The 23,693-nt window shown below is 32.9% G+C and overlaps 1 protein-coding gene across 1 annotated transcript; it reads right to left on the bottom strand.

Moving 5' to 3' along the window:
- Positions 1–1,156: 1,156 nt before the first annotated feature.
- On the bottom strand, positions 1,157–23,118 carry LOC101888894 (tyrosine-protein phosphatase vhp-1). Its single transcript, XM_005185657.4, has 4 exons — positions 22,115–23,118; positions 18,547–18,663; positions 12,073–12,297; positions 1,157–3,452 (listed from the first exon to the last, which is right to left on the bottom strand). The coding sequence occupies exons 1-4, from the start codon at positions 22,179–22,181 to the stop codon at positions 2,662–2,664; spliced, it is 1,200 nt and encodes a 399-aa protein (XP_005185714.1). The 5' UTR covers positions 22,182–23,118; the 3' UTR covers positions 1,157–2,661.
- Between the last annotated feature and the right edge of the window lie 575 nt (positions 23,119–23,693).

The following is a 23,693-nucleotide window of genomic DNA, read 5'->3' as shown; positions in this document are numbered from 1 at the left end:
GCGATTGTATTAGTACTGTATTTCTATAGGCTATTGGCCACACGTGAATTTTCTGTGTTTACTCTCTATTGTTGGGTTCAGACAAAGGTTGTCTCCTTTGTCAACATCATGATCCAAGTATAAGGTCCCCCTTCCAGCTCAGCTGATTACCAGACCTGTCAATTAAATTTGAATTTGCTGCAACAAAAACAAACTTCAAAACGATGGTAGAAGAATACAGGTAGTCGCATTGCATAGCTGCTGGGGCAATGAACTGTCAAACCAATTTTAAGTTAAAAATTTAAAATGAAAAATTATTCAAAAAATTATTGCAATGCTTGGGAACATTAATATGTCAAAATTGTTAAAATGTTTTGTCAAAAATAAGAAGATTTTTATACGTTTTCTAATACGAAAAAAAAATACAAATATCAACAGTTTTTCGTTTAACATTTTTAATTTCAAATTCGGTTTGACGGTTCATTGTCCCAGCAGTTGCGTCGATGCCTCTACCTGTATTTTTGTACCATGTGTTATACATACAAAAAATGACAACAAACATATTCGCCACAAAATTCTTCTGTCAAGGCGAAAAAATTTATTTTCGCCTCAAGCATGAATTTTGACATTCATCTGGTAAAATAACAGCTGTTTTTAGATTAATTCGCTCGAATTGCCATGTTCTACCATGGCATTTATGTTGTAACTGAATTTGAAATAAATTCAAATTATTAATTTTTTATTCGGAACAATATTCAAACATATACAAATATGTTTCGACAGAATAGGGACACCAAAAGAATTAAACTGTATTTACAAGGTTGCTTTGTTCTACCTTTCGTAACTGTGCCATGCTCACACCTTAAATATTGAATGTTAAGAGTTAAATACGAGTTGTTTCTACAAAAATTGATTTTTTTATAAATGTAACATTAGCATACAGAAATTTACATGGTCTAAATTTTTTCGATATAGAATGCAAGAATTTGGCCTCAGGATGTAGTAGCCGTCTGGACTCGATCCATTTAGGTCACCTCCTTGCGGACGGACACAGCCGTGCGAGTTTCCCCCTTCTATGTCGTAGAGAACATATTATCAGCCATGCAAAAAACAATTGAAACAAAACACCAATGGTTCTTGTTTTTGTTGTATTAATATTATAGTTTTTTTTAATTTGTTTTCGGATTCTTTTCCAAGTTCTTGTTTTAAAATACATACATATGTAACATAGGTTCTCTTTTGTATATTCATGTATATAATATGTACGCCTTATTGTGTATTTATATAGAATGATGACTTAAGGACTACGTGTGTTTTTTGTTTTTTTTTACAAATTTGTTTAAAAATTCTAAACCCCACACTTTAAACACCATTTCAGGTGGTTAGAGCCAATCGACAGTTAAAAAAAGATTTGAATTTTTTTTCGTAAAATCTGTTAGCTACACAGGAAATTTAGTCGGAAATTTAAACATTTAAGTTTAAACAGGATAACTGGCTAATAAATATGTATGTATATTTGTTATGTATATAATATGTAAATTGTTTTACAAATATCGCTGCTCATGAATATATAAATATATATGTATGTTATTGTTATTTGTTTTCAGGTAGTATATAAATATATAACGATATATGCACAAGTATTTCACATTTTTTATTTACATCAATAACAATGCGTAGTTGAGTGGTGGTGTATCTGTATACATCAAATGTATTTCCCAAAGAACCAAAGTTAATAGGATTTCAAATCATAGACATTAAAGTATTTAAAGTTGGGTTTTATTTGGTTTTGAAATTGTGAAGATTGATTTGAAAAACTAATGTGGAATACTATTTGTTTATACTCCCGTTCTATAAAGTAGCATAAGGAAAATTATACAAATCATTTGAACAAAGAAGGTATGTGGTGGATTTTTTGGGTGTTTTTCTGTGGGGTGTTGCTTTCTAAGTATATATTTTTCTTGTTTTATTTAATATAAATTAGTTATGTAACTATAAACTAAAAGTTCTAGAAATAAATAAACAACAATATCCTCCGATTTGTTTTAGAGTTGCTTGGTCAAAGATTTAGGGTTAAAATCTAGCGAGTTTCTATATAAAGAAAATTGGATTTTTCCAATTTAGAGTGTAAAGGTTGCTGGCTATCTTTTTTCCATTTTGTTTGCTGCGGGTGATGTGTTTCAATGAATTTCTCAAATAAGTTTTTGTACACGTAAGCTAAAATTTGTTTAAAACTTAAAACAGTTTTTTTTCCATAAAAGTGACTCTTTGCACTCAATCCAATACACAATGGATACATATTGACGTCGTCCAAGGAACAACAACCCTCCATAGTGCTGTTACTTTTCGATGAAAGGGACTGCTGGCGGTTTTCTCATATTTTGGATAACTGGGAATAAAGCTAAAGATTGCTGCCTCTTGTCGTGTAGTTTTTTTGAAAGACTTTCCTCATATTTCAAATACTCAGGCTGATAAAACTTTTACCCATAGCATGGTTACTGCTTTGATACATCTGTGTGGTTTTGTTTCCTCGCTTATCACAAACAATGTTGTGTGGTGGTGTCTCTGTGGCTATGTTTATCTTTTTGTAAATTGTATCCCATGCTTTGAACTTAGCAAATGTAAAGTTATTTTGTGCAAATTACTTTCAATAAAAACAGGAACTGCTTCATTAGTGAAGTTTCAATCAGCGCGACTGCTGCTACTATTACTGTTGTTGTTACTAAAGCCCATGGTCATTTCACATGAAGGTGTCGCTGGTGCATCTTTACATATGGGGCTTATTCCAGCACTGTGTATTGTCATGCAGGATAAGGACTTGGGTATGGGAGCATAGGTTGACTGTAAGTTAAGCCTTAGTTTTGCAGGTGAGTTGCGTTTAAAACGTGAAGGGCGGGTGGCGCTTAAATGATTTGTAGACACTGCGGCTGGCGGGGAAGTGCATAATGATAATGCCGATGTTGATGTCGACGACAAAGTCAATGTAGATGATGCTGTTGCCAAGGCAGCGGCTGATGTTGAGGTGCCAAGTGTTTCATCTTCGGGTGTTATGGGCGGTGAGGTAAGCCTTGATGAACAATTACTGCTGCCACCACTGCTATGACCGCTATCACACTCATCCAAATCCATTGTTTGAATGTCATCATCGCATTTTGTTGGTGTCACAATTGTCGTTGGAGTTGTTGGTTGTTTGTCGTCGCCATTTTGACTAGATGTTGGTGTGGCTGGTAAGGGTGCGGGCGATATGGGTTCCAATACACCACTCAACCTTAAACTTTGCTCCAGTTCCAATAATTGTCCCATGAAATTTAAATTGGGCGATATAATAGGCCGGACCCCTTTCACCAATTTATAGGCCTCCAACAGTGAAAGGGATTTATAACGCATAACATAGGCAATGGCAATTGTGGCACTGCGAGATATTCCCGCATGGCAATGTAGTAAAACTTTGGAGCCAGTTTTACGGGCATCTTCTGCAAAGATAAACAAAAAACGACAGATGGTTAGATGCTGCTGAGTATTGCAAATTTAATATTAGAAATATGTCTGTATGTACAAGATAAAGGTCTTTTTTCAACTTATTCCTAGAAAATCCATCCAATTAGAAATAATTGTAGATGGGCCTTTTTCCTACCTTGTGTACTCTTGTTTTTGGGGATATTTATGTTGATAGGTGATTGGGTCTTTTTCCAACCTTGTCTACCCTTATTGCTGGGCTATTGTCAATTACCTACATTTTTGGACATACTAAAATTAAGTAAACTAATTGTGTAATATTTGTAGAATGCTTTGTACATCTAGGAAGCAAGAAATAATGTAAAAATGGAATATATAATACGAAGTACACTGTGCGAGGTTAATTTTCATGACACTGCCAGACAAAGGATGGGAAATATAAAAACGTATTTCTAACGTGCCAATACATATTCCAAAAAAAATGTTTTCCCCAAAACATGGCCTATTTAAAAAAAAGCTACAACTAGACGGCTAAAGGCTAATAACATTGTAAATGACAAATAAAATGATTCATCCTATACTATTATCACCACCATCACCCACCAATTAACTTCCTTGTTGGCTGTTGTTTTTTTTTTCTTCACCCCCGCCCACATCTATCCAGCCTTTTTCTAAAATATACATATATTTCAAATTCATTTGTCATTATTAATATTATAAGTCATAGCTCAAGGAGAAGGAGGAAGAATATGCCGACTTCAGTAGGTATCCACAAGTTGAAGGTCGTTAATATAGAAGTAAAGCAACAAAAATATATATATTTTTGCACACACATAAATATTATTATTTTTTGTCTTGTTTACAGGCATTTTTTTGTCTTTGAATGCCGTTGCTGCTGCTATTTTTACGTCAAAACAGTCCGAAATGAAACAGGCGCAATTTATTGTATTTCATTTTGGTTGTACGACAACAGCGTCGGGTCGTTCGTTGTTGTTAATGTTGTGTGCCAAGCTGCTAGCCAGTCAACCAGCCAGCCCGCCAGGCTAAATGTTTTGTATGAGTCATCAATACATTCATATGGCAATTTCTTGTCTCATCATCATCACCATCCTGTGACCAAGTCAGGGGCTATTTATAAAAATAAGTGTTTGGGTATAATGGCTTTTTCGTCACAAAGACACCACGGCCAATGGATACCGCCACCACCAAAAACATTTTTATCTCATATTTATATTTGTATATGTATCTGTGTGTATCTGGCACCTGCTTCATCATTCTTCATAGTTTGGTTTGCTTTTGGTTTCAGCAGATTCTTTTTGTTTTTTTTTTGTATTTCTCTAGACCCCTTTATACAAAACAAACATAAAAGAAACCTTAACATATTGTGATCATCATCACCATGCCAGCCAGTCTTCGTCATCACAAAACAAACTGTTTGTTGTCCATTCGTCTGTCACAGACAGTTGTCTGTAATGTGTAATGATTCATAGCATGAGAAGTATTAAGAAGCGAAGCCAGAAGAGGAAGAAGATCAGAAAAAGTCCATTCACGATTTCACTTTAGATCTTTCATAAACTTCATTTCGTGATTTTGGGACATATGTTTTGAGGGCATTTATTTTCTAAAACTATTTGAGTGAGTTTTTTTGGCATAGTCGTCAAAAACTTGTCAGTGTAGTGGTGGCGGCAATGACGAGTGACTCTTCTATAGGACACACGACAATACCCTGTTTTGTGTTGTTGTGGCCTTTATATGGTGAATTGTGAACTGATAAGATTACTGACAAATTGAATTGAAAATGACAACATCCATTCTTATCACACAATACAACTGCTACATATTTTTGGTTTGTTTTTATTTTTTCTACCTACTCTAAGTTAAAATATATATATTCTAACAATTAGACTACACCACAACCACTTATACCACATACATATATCAATGATAAAGAGGGCAAGACATGACTTTTAGGAAAAATAATCTTAAAATTTATATGAAAATCAATTACATAAGATCATTTGTGGCAAGAATTGTACAGTTGTAAACATTTTTCGAGTAACATTTCGATGTTTGAAATATCTAATGACTAGAAAACAAATATATTTCCATACACTTTATTTATTTATGTATTTTAATTTGTACAGTAACCTAACCCACAGGGTCATGGACGGTTCCAAAAACTTCTATAATTGAATACCCTACTTTCAAATTTAACCCTTATTGTTTTTATTTTAAACACCATCAGATTAAAAGTTCGTTTAGATTTGTGAAATCTATTCGATCTGAAATGTCAATCCCATAAAGTATACGTCAAATAATATCCACTGGATTTGTGAATACGATTTACGTGACGTATACGTTATAGACTTGACAGTTGAAATCAGGTAGATTTAGTAGTCTAAACGTGCTCTAATTGCTTAAAATTAATTCGATTGTTATTCTCACTGCCCACACCATCACCATGGCCGGCGCTTGAGCTCTGGTGGCCAACCGAAGGTGAACATTTTCAGCTGACCTCTTTGACAAGTAAACACGATCATTTTGTTTGTTTACAAACTGCTGGACAATGAATGTTTCTCATCGGAGAAAACCAAATTCGGCAGTTCACTACTTTCGGCCAAGCGAAACAACTCTTTAGCTCTTTTGAGTCTATTTTCTTTCCGTTGCGGTATAAGTTCTTGCACTTTTTGGAATTTCAATGGGTTTACCCCAAGCTCGTTTTTCAATATTTGCCGAATGGAATATTGTGATATGTTCTGGTCACGAGCCATTTTATAATGAGCTGTCACTGGAATACTTTTAACAGCTGTCGGACGAGTGGCTTAGAAATGACAGCAGTCTGAAGTTGGTTGCGTTTTTTCATCTCACTCTGTATGTCGGTTTAACTTTCTTTTATTTACATAGTTGACGCATAAGTCCTCTAGATTAACTAAATACAATACAATCTAGACGCACTGTTAAAATGTGTTATAAAAAATGTAAGACCACAAAACCTTACAAAAGACTTGTAATTTTTCAAAATCCAACTTCTCACTAGAAATCACCTTAAAATTGGGTTAAAAATTTACAATTTTCTTCAGCCTAAATCTGTGTTTATATTATGATATTCTATTCCAGTGTAAGAACAACATTTTCCCTCATCGATATTCTTACCCAGGAAGAGGGTGGGAAAGTAGTTTTTAATTCAGATGACTATTATTCATAAAAAAACTTTTGTTTTTGAAATAAAATCGTTGTTGTCAAGTAATAAAATTATTATTAACACACATTAATTTTCCATCTATCCATAACAATCTGTAGACATAGTATACGTCTCGTTTGACACCTCGAATATAATGATAACATGTTTAGATTACTTTATCAAAGAAAAAATAAATTCATTACAAAACACTCATTAATGAAGGCCACATTTCTATTAATAGCCACCAATTACAATTTGTAATTACAAGTTTCCATGTCTGCATTCGTATGTCTGCTGAGAAAAACTAAACTATATTGAGTTCCCTCCCTATCTACCAACAATTGTAGTTTTCCATCTCTGCATTAAGATCTATCGTTTCTCACCTATTAAAGGGAAAGAGAGCGAAAATGGCATGGGTGAAAAAATATGCCATCATATCGTATAAAATCATGCCATCTTACCCCCACCCACTAAAATTCTAATCAAATTTGCTCTGTTAACGTCATTTTTAGCCAACCAAAATGAATTGCGCTCTTTCTGTGAAACAAATGCGAGAGGTGATAAGGAGAATTTTTAAATTACTCAAGTCCGGAGAGATATGTTGGGAGATGGTAAATAGTGTTGCGAAACGAAATTTTATTGAAGGTAAAATAATGTTGTTTATCAACACATACATCTATAGTTTCAATGATCTGTTTTAACGGTATTTTGATAATTCAAACGGTTTTAACTAGACAAATATAAATCCGCAAATTTAAGCCTTTTTCCCACATTTGTCATTTCGATTAGTATGATTTATAACAATTAGTTTTACTTATAATTTACTATTTAAGTACAATTAGTCTAACGAAGAAAATGTTGTACTGGGGGTAAGAAAATAATAGAATAAACATGCGCAGCACTGCGCAATGGACTAATGATGAGGTGTTTAAAAATATTTTTTTTTTTGTACGTACCGATGATATACATACACACAAACACTTATGTATACAATTTTGAAATAAATATACATAGACGATATTTACGTACAAACGTGTGTTGTAGACGTTGATTATTGATAAATATACATTGTTGTATAGGAAAAAATAAGCTCAAATGAAAATAAAAAAGAAATATACTACACAACACACATTCGAATAAAAAAAAAACAGCTAAAATCGAAAATATGATTCATCCATCCAAGCAACCAACCAACCAACCTAACAAGCAACCAATCTATCCATTCAAGCAACCAACCCAACCATCCCATCCATCCATAGTGATGTTGCTTGAATTTTGTGAATGGACGTCGTTTGGTCTGTTAGACGCATAGTCTCGACAGCGGGTGGTTGGGCGTTCAGTCGCTCTGTCTATCTTTTTCTGTTATAGAAATGTCGTTCGCACCAAAATGCCTTAGTTATACACAGACACATGAACACACACTCGCATATAGACATTATCATTCGTTATTATTATGATTATTATGGTTTTATTCTTATTGTTACTCTTGGACTGTGGATGAATGAATGAAGAAAATGGGGTAAAAGTGGGATGGAATGGGGAGTAAGATTTCTTTTAGGGGTTGCGTTCTTGTGAGGGTTTTTTTAATTTGTTTGTATGTGTGTCGTCGTCGTCTGTGTACCTTAAGTGCGTTTGTTGATTGTTTTTGAATATGGGTGTACTTAGATTATTTGTAAGGTTAGAAGAGAAATATATATGAGGTTTTATACTCTATAACGCCGATAAAAAACACTTGAAAGTACAATTTGAAGTACTCTTCAATTTGATATTGTTGTGATTCTAACAGGGTTGCCAGGTTTATTACAATTACTAATCAAAAATGTTTAAAGTTAATTGTTTACTTCGTTTCAAAATGTTTTGTTCCCTTAAGAAAATAAGCCCTAAAAATGTTAAATTAGTAAAACAAGTTGAAAAAACACTTACTTCTTATGAATGGAAGGAATTTAAGCTTTTTGTGAATTCTTATCACACATTTTTCCTGTGACCTTTGATGTTTAATCTTATCTCACTGTCAAAGTAGCCACCACCAGAGCCCTTCACCAAATGTTGGAAAATAATAACAATTGTTATCTTAAGCGAAAAAATGACTCAGCAAACGATTGTAATCGTTTCGATTTAATAGCACTTTGGAAAATCTGAAATGCGTCATAGAATCCTCTAAAATACATTACACCACTCAATAATGTTTTTATGACTTGTATAAATCTATTTTATGACTTGGTGTTATAACCAACTACTACTAAAAGTCATTGAACGAGAATACATTTTGATCATGTGTGTCAATTCTATGAAGGTATATGGGAAACTTTTTCATTATTTAAGACAGAAACTTATTTAAGAATGTTTCGAAGAAAAAAAATGGAAGTTTATTTTAAAAAAAATTAAATGATAAAGGAAGAAAATATCACAAAAAGGTTCCAAATTTCTATCTCTCATCTTTCTCTGTTTATTGAAGTTTCCATCGTGACAGAGAATAAGAGACACACATTTTTTTCAATGTATTTGGCTTTATATCTTTGCCTAGAAAAATAGTAATTGCAAGTTTCCAGCTCAGTATAAGGTACATTATGTATGGAGAGTGAAAAATATAAATGTCCTATTTTTTCTCCACATCATTCTAATCAAATGTAGCAATTTACATTTTCTGCCATTCTCACAGTTGTTTTCTTTCCTCAAAGGCGGGAAATAATAAAGATTGCTAATTTTTACGGATAAGGGACTTGTAGGTCGAGCTTTTGTGATATGGGAGAGTGCTTACTACTTTTACTTTCTTTGCTGTTTCTGTCTCCCTCTCTACCCATTGCTTAAGATTCATGATAAAACTTCGGTTTCTAGAATGAAACTGAATGAAGTTACAAGAAATGTTTCGATAAAACGAAAAATTGTCAAAGAAATTATTGATCATACGGGCAGTCGGGCTAGTGTTGGTCTGATAAATTAATAGGTCACAGTTAGGGAAAGTATGTCGTTTCATAAAGAAATATTATGAGGGCAAAAAGTAATAAATATTTATTTGTTTACAACAATTGTTGTGTTTGCGTTTCACCCTTTTTAATTGTAAAACTAGAATAAGAGCAACATTTTAAGTTCAACGTGAGAGAATAATTTTGCTCAGAGAACCAAACATGAATAAAATACATGCATGATGGCTTGAAAACTGTTTCAAAATTGGATAACTCCGGAATAAACATGGATGACAGTCCTTGACCAAATAGAACACGATTTCTAGTTTTTCAGATGCGATAAAAGATTGTATTTGCAGGTTCAGTAAGACAACTAACATCTAACTAACATTGTTAAAATATATATTAATAAAATCTTTGAAATCAGAGATGGGTATATGTTTTCGATTTTAGTTAAATCTGACATGGTAAATTTGACAGAAAATGCATAGCTGGATATGTTTATTTAAAATGAGGTTACCTTCTTAATTCTGCCATATTTTCTTGTTAACATTTCTAGGTTGCCATCTCCCCCTCTCCCTTTTTTATTAAATAACGATGGTGATACTGGTATATTATCTTTCATTTCTTTGATTATTTATGACTCGACTTGGCAATCCCATTATAAATGGTTGAAATAGCACATTATGAATCAGCATTTTAGGCTTTGTTAGCAACATTTTGGTTAAATGTAATTACGTTGGTATGTGTATGTATGAGTGTAAAACAAATATATTTGTGCCGTGTGCGATAATTTTTGTTTCAGAAAAAAAATCAAACCAAAAATAATATAACACCCAGTATACAGAACAGGGATATGTACATACATTTTCACATTAATATGTACACCCATTACATTAGCATATAAGAAGAACTATGTGTATGTATGTTGTCGTTTTGGCACTCAAATCCGTTGAAATAGGTTGTAAACAAAAGTTTCGTCCAGACATGATTACTCCACATTTTTATTCTTATTTAGTGGTCATGTCTTACCTTCTATTTTGCTCGTAGGAAATTTTGTATTTGTTTTTAAGAATATGACCTATGTGCGGATGTATGTTTGTGCCATATACATTTTTACACGGCGCATTTACATTTTTTCCGCTAGACGAAAATAGGGAAAACGAAAAAATCAATAAATTTGTTTGTGGGGTAAAAATAGGAGGCAGCCAGAAGCAAGTATTGCTGCTCATACTCTGCTGCTGGTCGTTCACACTTATTCACACACAAACACATATGGGAGGCCCACATGTTGCCAACACAATTGTTGTGAACGAGGAGAGGCGCGCAAGTAATTTACCTTGTCTCTAGCATTTAACGAGAAAGAAAATCGCAGGGGGACAGGGATGTAAAACGGCCCGGGACCAAAAAGAAAAAAGGGTGGGTTGTGCAAAACAAATATTCCGAAACAAAAATAATTCTGGAAGCGACGAGAGAGAATCACGGAAGGGAAAATTGTTGTTGTTTCTGCCAACAATAACAAAAGTAGCAGCAGCTACTGGTGATGAGTCATCACCATCACTAGAGCAAACGAACATTTACACAGAACACACAACATCAATAACGTCACAAGGCAGCCTGCCTTGCTACACACACGTACATTCATAAAACACCGGTGGTGCGGGAGGTGGGTACAACGAGGTGGTGCTTCTCCTTTAGAACACGGTGAATGGCTTTCTTCTTCATCATCATCGTCATTATTATCAACATTTGGTTGTATGGCTCATTGGGAACGAGGTCGAAAGTGCACGTGACGTAAGTTTACAAAAAGTTGCATGCAAACTTCCCCCAACCACCACCGCACACACACACTGTGTGTGAGTGTATCAATGATGTCTGGCAAACGGATATTTACACACAACGAACGAACATCATAATCTTCTTGAAAATCTCTATGAACGTGGAGAATAAGAAAAGAACAAAAAAGGAATTGTAATAATGTTCAGTTGGTCTGGTGTGGCCTGGCCGGCTTTAGAAGAAGAGTACATTATGTTGAAAAGGCAAAACTTTACGATAAATGTCTGTGTTGTAAAAGTATTCAAAATGAATGACATATTTTGTTACTGTTTTGTTGTTGTCATTTTATCACAAGGCTGGCTTTTGTTTTGGGGGCAATGGGGGAAACCTAGTAGAGTTTTGTTGTTTTCTCTTTTATGTTTGTTTGTTGTTGCCCCGGCTACCGGAAGGAAGTTTGTGGTATACAAAACAACACACATCGCCACAAAAAAGTTGGTCGTTCGGTCGGTTGTCCGGGAGAGTTATTCGTTGTTTTGAAGGGTTGGTTGGTCGGTTCGCTGTTGCTTGGCTTTGGATTTTTGTCGTCATGCTGTCTACCACATAGACAAAATAAAGAGTGCAACCACACTCATATACTTCACTCCCTGCTGACTTTTTTCATTGTAATAAAATGTGCTGTTTAAGATTTTAATTAGCGAAAAAACTAGCTGTCATCATTTTTTTCGTTATTTCAAGACGTAGTTGGGCTTTTTGTTTTGTTGAAATTTCTTTACTTACCAATAAAATCGTAGGCTTCCTGAAAATATTGTTTAATATTTTGATGAGGTGTATCACTGGCAGGTATTTGCATATATTTAAGGCCCGGCATTGGATTTGTGCTCGGTGCTTGGCAGGTAACATTTAAAACACAATTTGCTCCCACACTACTGGGATCGCCAGCATCACGGCCATTGCCCAGCAATAGATGTGGGAAAACGTGTGAGGCGGGATGTGTTTCGATATCTGAAGAAGCAAATGAAAAAAGATAAATAGAACAAAATTAGAAAACTTTCATTGTAGATTGTTAAAAATATTAAAAAATATCAATGTTATAAGGATCAATTACAAATTCTTGCTAATGATCATAAATATAAGATTCTAAAACATTTTAGATTAAGTAATATAACAACAAATAATTGCTAACATTTTAAAAATACACAATTTAAAACATTTCAAATTTCCAGCTCACATTCATTTGCACTTGTCATGCCTTTTACAGAGAAAGGAGAGATAGCAAATGGTTTATACCGTTCGCGAAAGAGATCATTTAATAGAAAACAAAAACTCTGGAATTGTTACAGAAATAAATAAATAAATAAATAATACCTAAATATACCTATTAACGTTATTTTTCATCTCCCACCATGTATTTTAAGCAAATTTAAAAATTCCAATTCTTCATCTCCGCATGAGAACTGTCATGTCGTTGAGAGTCATATCCGATTTTCTCTTCCTTAAGAAGGAGGGAGTGTAAATGGTTTCATATCTTTGCTTAGAAACATAGTAATTGCAAATTTTGAGCTCTGTATTAGAGTAATTTTGCATGGAAGAAAGTGAAAATCATAAACTGACCATGCATGAGCATGCATAACCAAACAATTCTAATCAAATTTAGTAATGAACATTTTCTCCTATTCTCACACTTACTTTCTCACTTTGAAGGCGGGAAAATATAAGGATTGCCAACATTTTAAAGTTTTTACGTATAAGGGACTTTAAGGTCGACGACGAGCCCACTGTTATTGAAGTTTTTACGGATAAGGGACTTTAAGGTCGACGATGAACCCACTTTAGTTGACGCGTTGGAAGACAACATTAAAGCATTTTTTCGTAAGATACCCGTGAAAAAGTTGGAAAGTGTATACCAAAATTGGACTAAGCGCACCATGGGCCACAGTCGAGTCCTATATTTGTATGAAATAATCTTCAAAAATTAAATTGTATAGACCGTATCAACTCAAACAAAAATGTCAAGCCTTTTTCTGAATTATATTTTTTAAGTTATTATGACTAGGGTACTTCTAGGACGACGACGAGCCTGCATCAATAGACAAATTGGAAGACAACATTGAAGCATTTTCATTTATATCGTCCATATTGCTTGCCTTGAAATATATATATCAACCCTCCCATGGAATTTTATGGGGAGTTCATTCCTTTCACCCACGTATTTTCAAATTTCATTCATAAATAAAAACTTTAATTCATAAAGAAATAATATTTATCCCCTACTCAGCCAGTGCCCATATTCAGGCCACACACTCGCCAAGCTTTGCGAGACAAGATTCCATATAAGGATTATTATTATTGGCCATATGTGTGTGTCTGAATATAATGAATGGAATTGTGCGTGCAAATTTGCCAAGATAACTATTACGTTTTCTTCAAACAAATCAAAAAGGAAGACAAAAGAGGTAAACTTAAAAAATATAAAGCCAGCAAACAAAAAACTACTTCCCCCAAAAAATTATAATAAACTGTCTTCTTCATTCATTCATAAAACTAATATTTATGTGTTAGGCCATTTCCCCATTTTAAGTTATAGCTAGACGCGAAGAATTCTCCTCCAGCTAATACTAGTTTTTTTGTTTTACGTTTTGTGTTATTTTTTGTTTTAATTTCCTACCTTTAAGTCTCTCTCTCTCTATTTGTTTGTCCCGCAATTATTTTAATGACGCTACTAACTACGTATGAAAGTACTGTTACGCGTTAAAGCCCGCCCTATTGTTGTTGTATGTTGTATAGCAGACCAAAATAGAGCTTACGTTTTTGCGGCGTTGTTGACGTTGTATGCCGTTGGTAGTATTTTTTTATTTTATTTTTATTTTCGCATCATAATTAAATATGGCATTGTGTTTATTTTTTGCTTCTTCTTCCCTTCTATCCCACAGTCTACACTACGACGGCATCACAACACTTGGATTCTGAAGTAGTAGTGTAAGTTGTGAGTGAGTGAGTCATGCCACGAAAAGCAAGTCATTAATGTTGGTTTTTTTCATGCCACACTTGGTGTAAACAAAAATATAACGAAGTCAACATAAACAGATGAAGCAATCGACCTTTTCCTTGTCATAGTTTTTTTCAAGTTTTTTTTGTTTTGTTATGACTATTAACACTAATATTTTTTTTCATGAAATATGGAAAAAAAAAACTAATAAAATCTAGATGTGCTACGAGGTTAATCATGGGAAATCTAAAGCGGAATTTCAGATTATGGCCTATGGTTGCAGGATTAGTCATAAGAAGATTCAAATAAGTATTATTAAATAAATATTTTACTATCAAAATGACTCAAGATATTTTTTAATTTTAAAACGAACGTCATTTAAATATTATTATATTAAAGCAGCTCGAAGGATCGGGAAGGATTTTGCATGGCAGCGATAAAACAAAAATGTACAGGGTGATATGAAAGAACTGCAACAAAGTCAAAAGTCCAAAATTTTTACATTTTTTTTTAAATTTTATTGAAAGAAAGCAAAACATGCCTAAATAGCATCAAATTTTAAAAAAAAAGTTTAGATTTGTTCGAATTGGTCACCTTCTGCACGAATTATGGCCTTCAAACGGCCAATGAAACCGTCACACGCTCCCCAATTGTTGCTCTGTGGTATTTTGACCCATTTCCGACAAAACGTTTGCTTGAGGTGATCGACACCTTGGTATTTTCAGTGCCAACCTTGCTTTCCAAAATACTCCAGACACATATGGCGGCCCACACCATCACCATGACTGACGCTTGAGTTCTGGTGGCCAACCGAAGATGCACATTCTCAGCTGACCTCTTTGGAAAGTAAACACGATCATTTTGTTTGTTTACAAACCGCTGGACAAGGAATGTTTTCTCATTGCAGAAAACCAAATTCGAGCAGTTCACCACTTTCAGCCAAGCGAAGCAACTCTTTAGCTCTCTTGAGTCTATTTTCTTGCTGTTGCGGTGAAGGTTCTTGCAGTTCTTTTTGGATTTTCAATGGCTATACCCCGAGCTCATTTTTCAATATTTGCCGAATGAAATATTCCGATATGTTCAGCTCACGGCCATTGCGACGCGGGTTTCGATCAAGTCGCTTCTTTTCTGTTCGAAGCATTTCTGCTGATGTTGCTGTTTTCTTCCGTCCACTTCCTTGACGTCAGGTTGCGCTACCAGTATCACGATAACGAGCGATGGTACGAGACACAAAAGATTTATTCACATTTAAATGCTGGAGTGCTCTAACCATAGCCACTTGTGGTTTCCCAGCCAAATACAAAGAAATCACACTATCACGTTTGAATGCCATCGCGAATAACTTTTTTCGGGAAAATTCTAACCAAAATGCTTTTGTACAATAAAATGAGCTGTCACAGAAATAATCTGTCACGAGTGGCTTAGAAATGACAGCAGTCTGAAGTTGGTTGCAGATTTTTCATCTCACTCTGTAATTAAAAAAAAACTACCCTGCCACGTCAACAATATCCCCCTGACACATTTTAAAGACGAACTTTGTGTTACTACTGTGGCCTGCAATGAGTTTTACATTACTCATTAAATACAAAAAAAAAAAAACAATTAAAAATTTTACTTGAAAAATATACCTACAAACATATGTGTGTAGATATGTACTTTGTCATCATTTTCTTAATATTCCATCCTACATCATATACCTACATATAATAACAATAACAAAAAAAAAATGAATCACTCCACACAGCTCCTGTTTGGATTTTTTTTTGTAATGAGTATTTTTCCAATTCATTTCTGTGTTTTTTTTATTTTTACGAAATCCCCCTCATTTTTTGTTAACATGGGTGAATCACAGACTGACGTCATCATCAGGAATGGCTTTGTTTGCATTCTAAGCTGCTAATGTCCTGTAAATGATTTTCTATACTATAAATCAAAAAGTGATTTATTTTACATGACTCATTCATTGATCTTTGTTTTATTTCGAATCCAATGATGCAATGAGATGAAACTTAATTATTTATTTTTTCAGAAATATCTATCATTCTATTCCAGGTAAATAATGCGTCAAAAAGATGTTAATTATCTCTGAGTGTGTGTGTCATGTGTTTCATTCCTGATATTTATTTTTAATTATTAACTAAGATTGATGATGAAAAATAACTGAAAAAGTTCCGTATTATTCGAAACGAAAGATAAAAATAGGAAATATAAAACAATATGAATATTACACAGTATCTATTTTCTAAGAAAAAATCTTATAAGAAATTATTCGCAATTCAAGAGAAATGATTTTATTTAATAATATAAGAAAACCCATGTGTTTTTATTTGAAACACGGCGAAAAAAGTATTTAAAGAGATAAAATTATGTGTGATATGTTACTCTCACTTCTGTGGAATAGTTAATTTCCTATAAGAATAATTCACAGTTCAATAGAAATAACATGGTTTCATTAAAAAATGTCGCAAAAAACGAATTTTTGACAAACTAATTTAATGTGTGGCCTATTAACTTTACTTCCATGCATTAAGCTTATTAATATTTTTACATAAATTTCCAATAGATTTTTAATGGGATAATATTTTACAAACCTCAGTTTTTCAATTAGCAGTCCTTTTTTAGCTTTTTATAATAAACCAGCTAATTAAAAATATGAATCGAAGTAATGTTTAAGGGTTTTATTTAAAACAGCTGAGAGCTACATATCAAATGAATCAGTTATCGACCGATAACAATGGTGATTTCTTATGTGACGTTTCCACTGCACTTGATTCGCTCTCTATTCGTTGTTTGACCCTTAACTATGAAAAAACTACTTAATTCTTCACACAAAATTTCCCGAGCGAACACTCATATTTGTACGTTGTTCAAATCAAATCACTCTCAGAACAACGAAAAAATATGTCCCATCCCTAACAATTGAGAGCATTTATCGAAAAAATAAATTATGACATTTAAAAATTATAAATAGAAAAATTTAATGAAATTTTAAAAATTTTTGGGAAGACTGAAAATTATGAATGAAAACTACAATGTTGAATGGCGTATGTACATTCAAACGAAAGTAAATTTTGTTTTCTCTCTCATTCGAGGTACGCATTTGGTCCACGAGTTAAAATTTCAACAGAAAACTGAAAACAAGAGGCAATATTTTCAAAATGTTTCTATCGGCAGAAAAAATGTTTGACAAGTGTCTCTCCAGCAGAAATTAAAAATGGAAAAACACAAAACTTTGTTCAAAATGTCAACACTTACACAAAAAGTTGAAAACTTGAATGAAAATTGTAAAATTAATGATATAATAAATCTTTGGGAGGAAAACAATAATTTCTTCTATTCATATTAGTGAGAATTTCATGTATTTTCGTATAAATTCCCATTAAAATCCACAAACAAAATTTTTGAAAAAAGGAATTACTTTACTATAAATTACGAATCGTGCCGTATGAACGGGTTAATTCGTGTACCTAATTCTGAGAGCGAACAACGTTGTTCGGTTTCCAATGGAAACATGCTATTACTAAAGAAATAAATCGCGACAAATGAAAGAAAATGACATTGAAAACAAACACTAACGACAAGAGGGAAATTCTTGTATCAAGTTCATTAGTAACGGTAATTTTTCATAGCATTCCACTACTCCAAAGAGATTATAATTGCAGAAATTAAAGAAGAATAAAGAGAAATGCATCATAACGGACATTTATTATACACATCAAAAAAGAGTTTTTATTAAGAACTAAATGAGAATGGAAATAAAGAGAGATAATTGTTTTGATGACAATAGAAACACAAATGGCGGATTCTTTCATATATTGCTTATCTAAACAATTATGATCTATCAGGCTTGAGATGTTACAATTTTAAAAGGAAATTCCTATTTATTCTAATCCATTCATAAGATATTGTTTGGAATTCTTTCCTCAGATTTAATTATATAATAAAATAAACTTTATGAGAATTATGATAGAATTATGATAGCAAGTATTAGCGACGAAAATAAGTTCTTATTTTTATGTGATTGCATGCAAAACAAATCATAGAAAAAGTGTATGGGAAACTAAATAAATCAAATCAATGCAAGGTATATAAACGCCTACTCCCACTAAATGTAAGACAATCTTGAGCGTATTGTACTATATTTAGCTAAATGTAAGACAATCTTGGGCGTATTGGACTATATTTAGCTAGCGATCTCGATCAAATAATAAAATTGAGTTTTTTTTGCACATGTTTCTTTAGCTTAATAAAAAAATAAGACTTACCATATACTGCTGGACTACTACAACTCCTCGTCAGCGATGGCCGACTGGACGAGGAGTTTGTTTCTTCTTCACTGCAAGGGGTATCCAGGTTATCTTTCGGTCTCTTATTACCGTATTCTAAAACAAAGACAAAAATAAAAATAATATATAAAAATTTATGGCAAATTTGACAAAAAAAAAAAAACTAGACTATGAGACATACATAACGGAATATGGAAAGGTAGGCATGTTTATGTGATTTAAATTCTATACAAGTGCATAAAATACATACAAAAACATTCTACGATAACGTCAAGGAAACAAAAAAAAAAAAAAAACCAAACAAAACATGTTATCCAAGTTCCATGGCATGGAGAAATTTGTAACTTGTTGAATTGGTTTTGTCTTTTTTCTTCATTTTAAGGAAATATGGTGGTTAAGAAGTAATAAACTTTACTACATTGCTATGTATGAACCACATTAGCGGTGGTGCATACCCAGTAGGAAATTTTTGTCAAACATGAATTTAGGTTGATATGAAATAATTAAACAAATAAAAAGTTTTATTTTTTAATTACTGCCTATGATGAACATACAAGTTATTCCAATTTTAACGAATCAGTTTTTTTGTTCTAAATTAAAAATACGCTTGATATTTATAAGTTTATTTTTGTTCTAATTTTTCTTTCTCCCACCTAACGCACCTTTTTTATTATTACTGCCAATAAATATTTAATTCTACCTAATCAACTTTTGGTCATTTCTGGAAACATACCTACCTAACTCTAACAACAAAACAATCAAATTAAATAATAGACTAAAAATATTCCAAATTGTTGACAAAGAGCAATTTGTTTAATAATGCTTTTGACAGTTGCAGAAAAAATGCCGTCGTAACCATTTTGATGAATAACCACAAATGGGTTTGAGATACTGAAAAGTTTATAGAGTACAAAAAACACAAACTTGAATGTTATCTTTCCATTGTTAGAGTATAGTAGCAAGGAGAACTGATAAAGTTTGTGGTTAGATAAAAAATGCAAAAAAGTAAATGAGTCTATAGAATATAGGCCTGCTAATTGCCAACAAAACAGGTGTATTTTGAATTAAAAAATATATTTTTACTTGTAATATTAAGTACATTTGCACCAAGGAGTAATTCATATTCGAAAGTATTTAGACATATTTGATATAATGGTCTTTAAATTATGCACATTTTTTCGAAACGGTATGTCTAAAGGTCTTTTTCATAAAAAATCCCCTTCAAAATATAATTGTTTCAACAAGAGAAATTTTTGATAAATTTTTTGAATCAAAAGTTCTGTAATGTTCATATTTTTTAAGGAGTTATTTTAAAACGTTTTTTGATAATGTATTTAAAAAATATTAAAAAATATTCAAATTTTTACTATCTTAATTTTAACACAAGACGTATGAATTATTAAATTTTAATCCACTTGACTTGTTAAATCTACTAATTGTATTTGTTTACCAAAAATATAGACCGGTGTTAATATTGTTTCCCTAAAACTATTAAAAAATCTGTGTTGTGTAAAGTTGATGTGTAGCCATGCAGCTTTAATAAATTTCAACAGAATTGTCAAATGTAGAACATAAATGAGAAGGCGCTATGTTGGATACGCATTAAACAACATGAGACATAAACAGCCTTGGTCCTCTATGTACTATACACACAATTAGTATGTTCGGTTAGAAAACGATCCAATAGAGAACCTTTTTTATTTTTATCCTATTTTCCTTAATTAGAATATGTATAAAATCATTATTTTGATTCGCATACACTTCAAATAAGAAGAGTTTTGTTTTGTAGGAAATCAAATTTGACAACAGTAAAAAAGAGCAATGGAGCCATGGGAAAAGAAGAGAGAGAAAGAGAGGTCACTGAGTAGAAAGTGCATTAATAACAGTTGTTGTCTTCATTTGTTCCCGTTGCTCTCCGACAATGTCAAGTACGAACATTTTTCCAACTGGTTTCAGCCGACGACAATGGAGTGCATCGAGTCATGACAAGCCAGACTTGTTGTATGTAGTGCTAGGCGAGTTTGTATGTATGTATAAAATGACGACTGAATTGTACCTATACCACACTAACAAAAAAAAAAAAAAAAAAAAAAAAAAAACGACCACTTAAAATACTTGACTTGTTGTTACTGGCTGCTTGGTTGGTCTCTTGTACGATGCTATAGGTTTTTTTTGTTTATTTTGTTACTGCCAAAAACAACAAAAACTCATACCCGAGAATACCAGTTACAAAGTAGCAACAACAACAACGGTAAAATAACGACATCAGCTAAACTCGAACTCGTACTCGAAAGGTCGTTTCAAAGCGTTTTAACAGTGTTGTCTACATTAAAAAAACGCTGCAAAAAGTCATGATTGTTGCGCGCACAAAAGAAAAAAGCGTTACAACAAGATATTTTCCTTCATTGTTGCTCTTGATCTTTTTTTGGTGGGTATGGTGGAATCCAATTGAATTTGACGAGACAACAATACAACAAGCACACCGACAAACAACAGCAACAAGAAGAAGACACTCATTGACGACAACGAACTGACGGAATGACTCACAACAATACGAAATGTTTACAATTTTCTTCTTATAATGAGTAAACACACACATACAAGCGAATTTTACACAACAACAAAAACATCATCATCATCATTGTCAACAACAACATCATATAATAATAATAAACAGCAACAGCTTCGTGAAGATTAATGTTTTCTCTTGATATTGTTGTTGTTGATATTTTTCATTCTTATTAATATAATTCTGTATGAGAAATGAGAGAAGCAAGAAAGACTAGCAACAACAATGTAGATTCTAAAATAAATTGTGAGTAATATTAATGCGGAGTTTGCAGTGTTGGTCAGTGTTGTGGTTGTTGTTGCTGGCTGGTAGTGGTGATGATGATCATGTTGACTTGCTTGCGATCACCTGTATGATCAAACATAGGAATTTATATTTATGCCATGAATGACGGGGTACTCGTAGGAATTCCGCAATGACTAATTTATAATAAATAAGTGCTGTGGTTGTTTGTATGTGCCAGAATCGAGCAGGCAATGATTGTATCGATTAAATTATACAATAATTAAATTGAAAGCAACAATTGTGACGGGGTGTAAAAGAGGGAGGTGGGGTGTGCTTTGTGGCTAATCTTAAATGAATGTAAAGATGATGATTAATAAATTTGCATTATGCATATTTTATAAATTGACATTTTTGCTACACTCAGACAGTCATTCAAACAAAATAAGCAAGCAACGGAAAAAAGTGTAAAAAAGCTTACGTTTTACTTTCGTTACGTAGTTTAAAAAAGCCAACCAATCAACCAACCAGGCGTCAGACGGGGCTGAGAAGACGATGCATACGTAATAAAAATACCAATTCAAACACAAGACTGGTTTAAAATAATAATTTTAGCACACTAATTATGTATTTTTTTTCATTTCAATTTTCGTTCCTTCGCTCTATAACACACATCACCACCACAACACACATTAAAGAACCAAACAAATTGAAAAGTTTTATTAACAGAACAGAAAATAAAAGCGCAAAACTTACCGACTTTGGTGATTGGCATAAATCTTAGAAGTAGGCACGGTGATTCTCTTTTCATCCGCATTTTCATTTCACTTCAAAAAATTATTGTGTGCTATGACTCACGCTAGCACCCTCTCGCTTTCTCACACTGTGCTCAATTGCTCTGTGGTTCGGTCGTTTGTCTCTTTCTGGGTTGTTGCTGTTTGCTGCTTTATTTTCGTTGCGTTGTTGAATCACACATAAACACACAAACAAACACTCTCACGTATATTGTATTTATTTTTTTCTTTTTTATTTTAATCTATGTATGTATGTAGGTAGGTAGGTATACAACACGACGACTACGTAAGTTCAGTAAAAAAACGACACAACGACGAAAGAAATCACTTGAGTCAATCAAGCTCGATTTAAATGAAATATTTTTTAACTTTTCGATTATCACCAGTAATGCAAATAGACACACACAAAGGGGGTGGTGGGGGGAGGTAGAGTGGGTTAAGAAGTTTTCACCTTACTTCTTTTTTAACTCGACGATCTTGTTTAATTCATAGATATTCTCATTTGAAATCCTTTTTTTTTTTTTTGATAACAACAAATACACTCCAACACTTGTTGGACACGCGGACAAAATATTTTTTTACGAAACACACTTCCTGAAGTCAATGAATGTTGTAAACAAGCGCGGCTAATATACATGCAATGTGTAGAAGGCCGTTTAAAATGCGTGGCTAATTTTTTGTTTGATCAAGTTTTTGTTAATTGAATGTCTCTTTCTGTTGCTGATTTTTCACTTTTCTTTTAAATTTATATTATTATTTTTTAACAGAAGGCACTTTATTGATTTTGTTAATTATTATTGTATGGTTTTTTCTCACTCAACGTTATATTAATAGTGTAAAGTTAAACAATTTTTTGTCTGTTTATATGAACAGTTCGTACTTGTGTACTTGTGAATGTTTTTATCGCGTTCCGTATTTGCGAATTCTGTTCTTTGCGCTCTCAATGATTATATGATTATGAGTGATCCAATAATGATGGAAAGTAATGAGTACAATAGGGATATCTAAGCTGACTTTTGACTAATCGACAACTCGTGGCGGGAAATAACCGAAACATCGTAGTCGATAGTTATTTGAGTCAGAGACGGAAATGATGTATTGTTTTATTCTTGCTATAAGAATAGATACAAGCTATTATGCTATGTTTTCATTACACTTTTAATCACGTAGTTCGCTCTCGGAATTAGGTACAAGAATTAACCCGTTCATGCGGCACGATTTGCCTTAATAATTATAGAAGAGATTATTGTTTTTTCTCCAAAGATTTGTTTTATCTTTCATTTAACAATTTTCTTTTTTTTTTTGGCATTTTAGATATATTTTTGTATATTTTTTTTAAATTCATTTGAAGAGTCAAAACCCTTATATTACGCATAAAAGCAAAAGCAGAATGTTACGTTTGTTGTACAATAACATGTTGTGTTACCAGTATTATTCTACCAATAAAAAAATAGGTACTAACGTTTTAAATTTAAAACACCCATCCCCGCTCTACATTTAAGGTGTCCCATACATTTAAGCGTATGACAGACAATTTTTAA

This window comes from Musca domestica, unplaced genomic scaffold (genome assembly GCF_030504385.1).
Source record: "Musca domestica strain aabys unplaced genomic scaffold, Musca_domestica.polishedcontigs.V.1.1 1, whole genome shotgun sequence".
Taxonomy (NCBI): domain Eukaryota; kingdom Metazoa; phylum Arthropoda; class Insecta; order Diptera; family Muscidae; genus Musca; species Musca domestica.
This window is presented reverse-complemented; position numbering and strand designations above follow the sequence as displayed.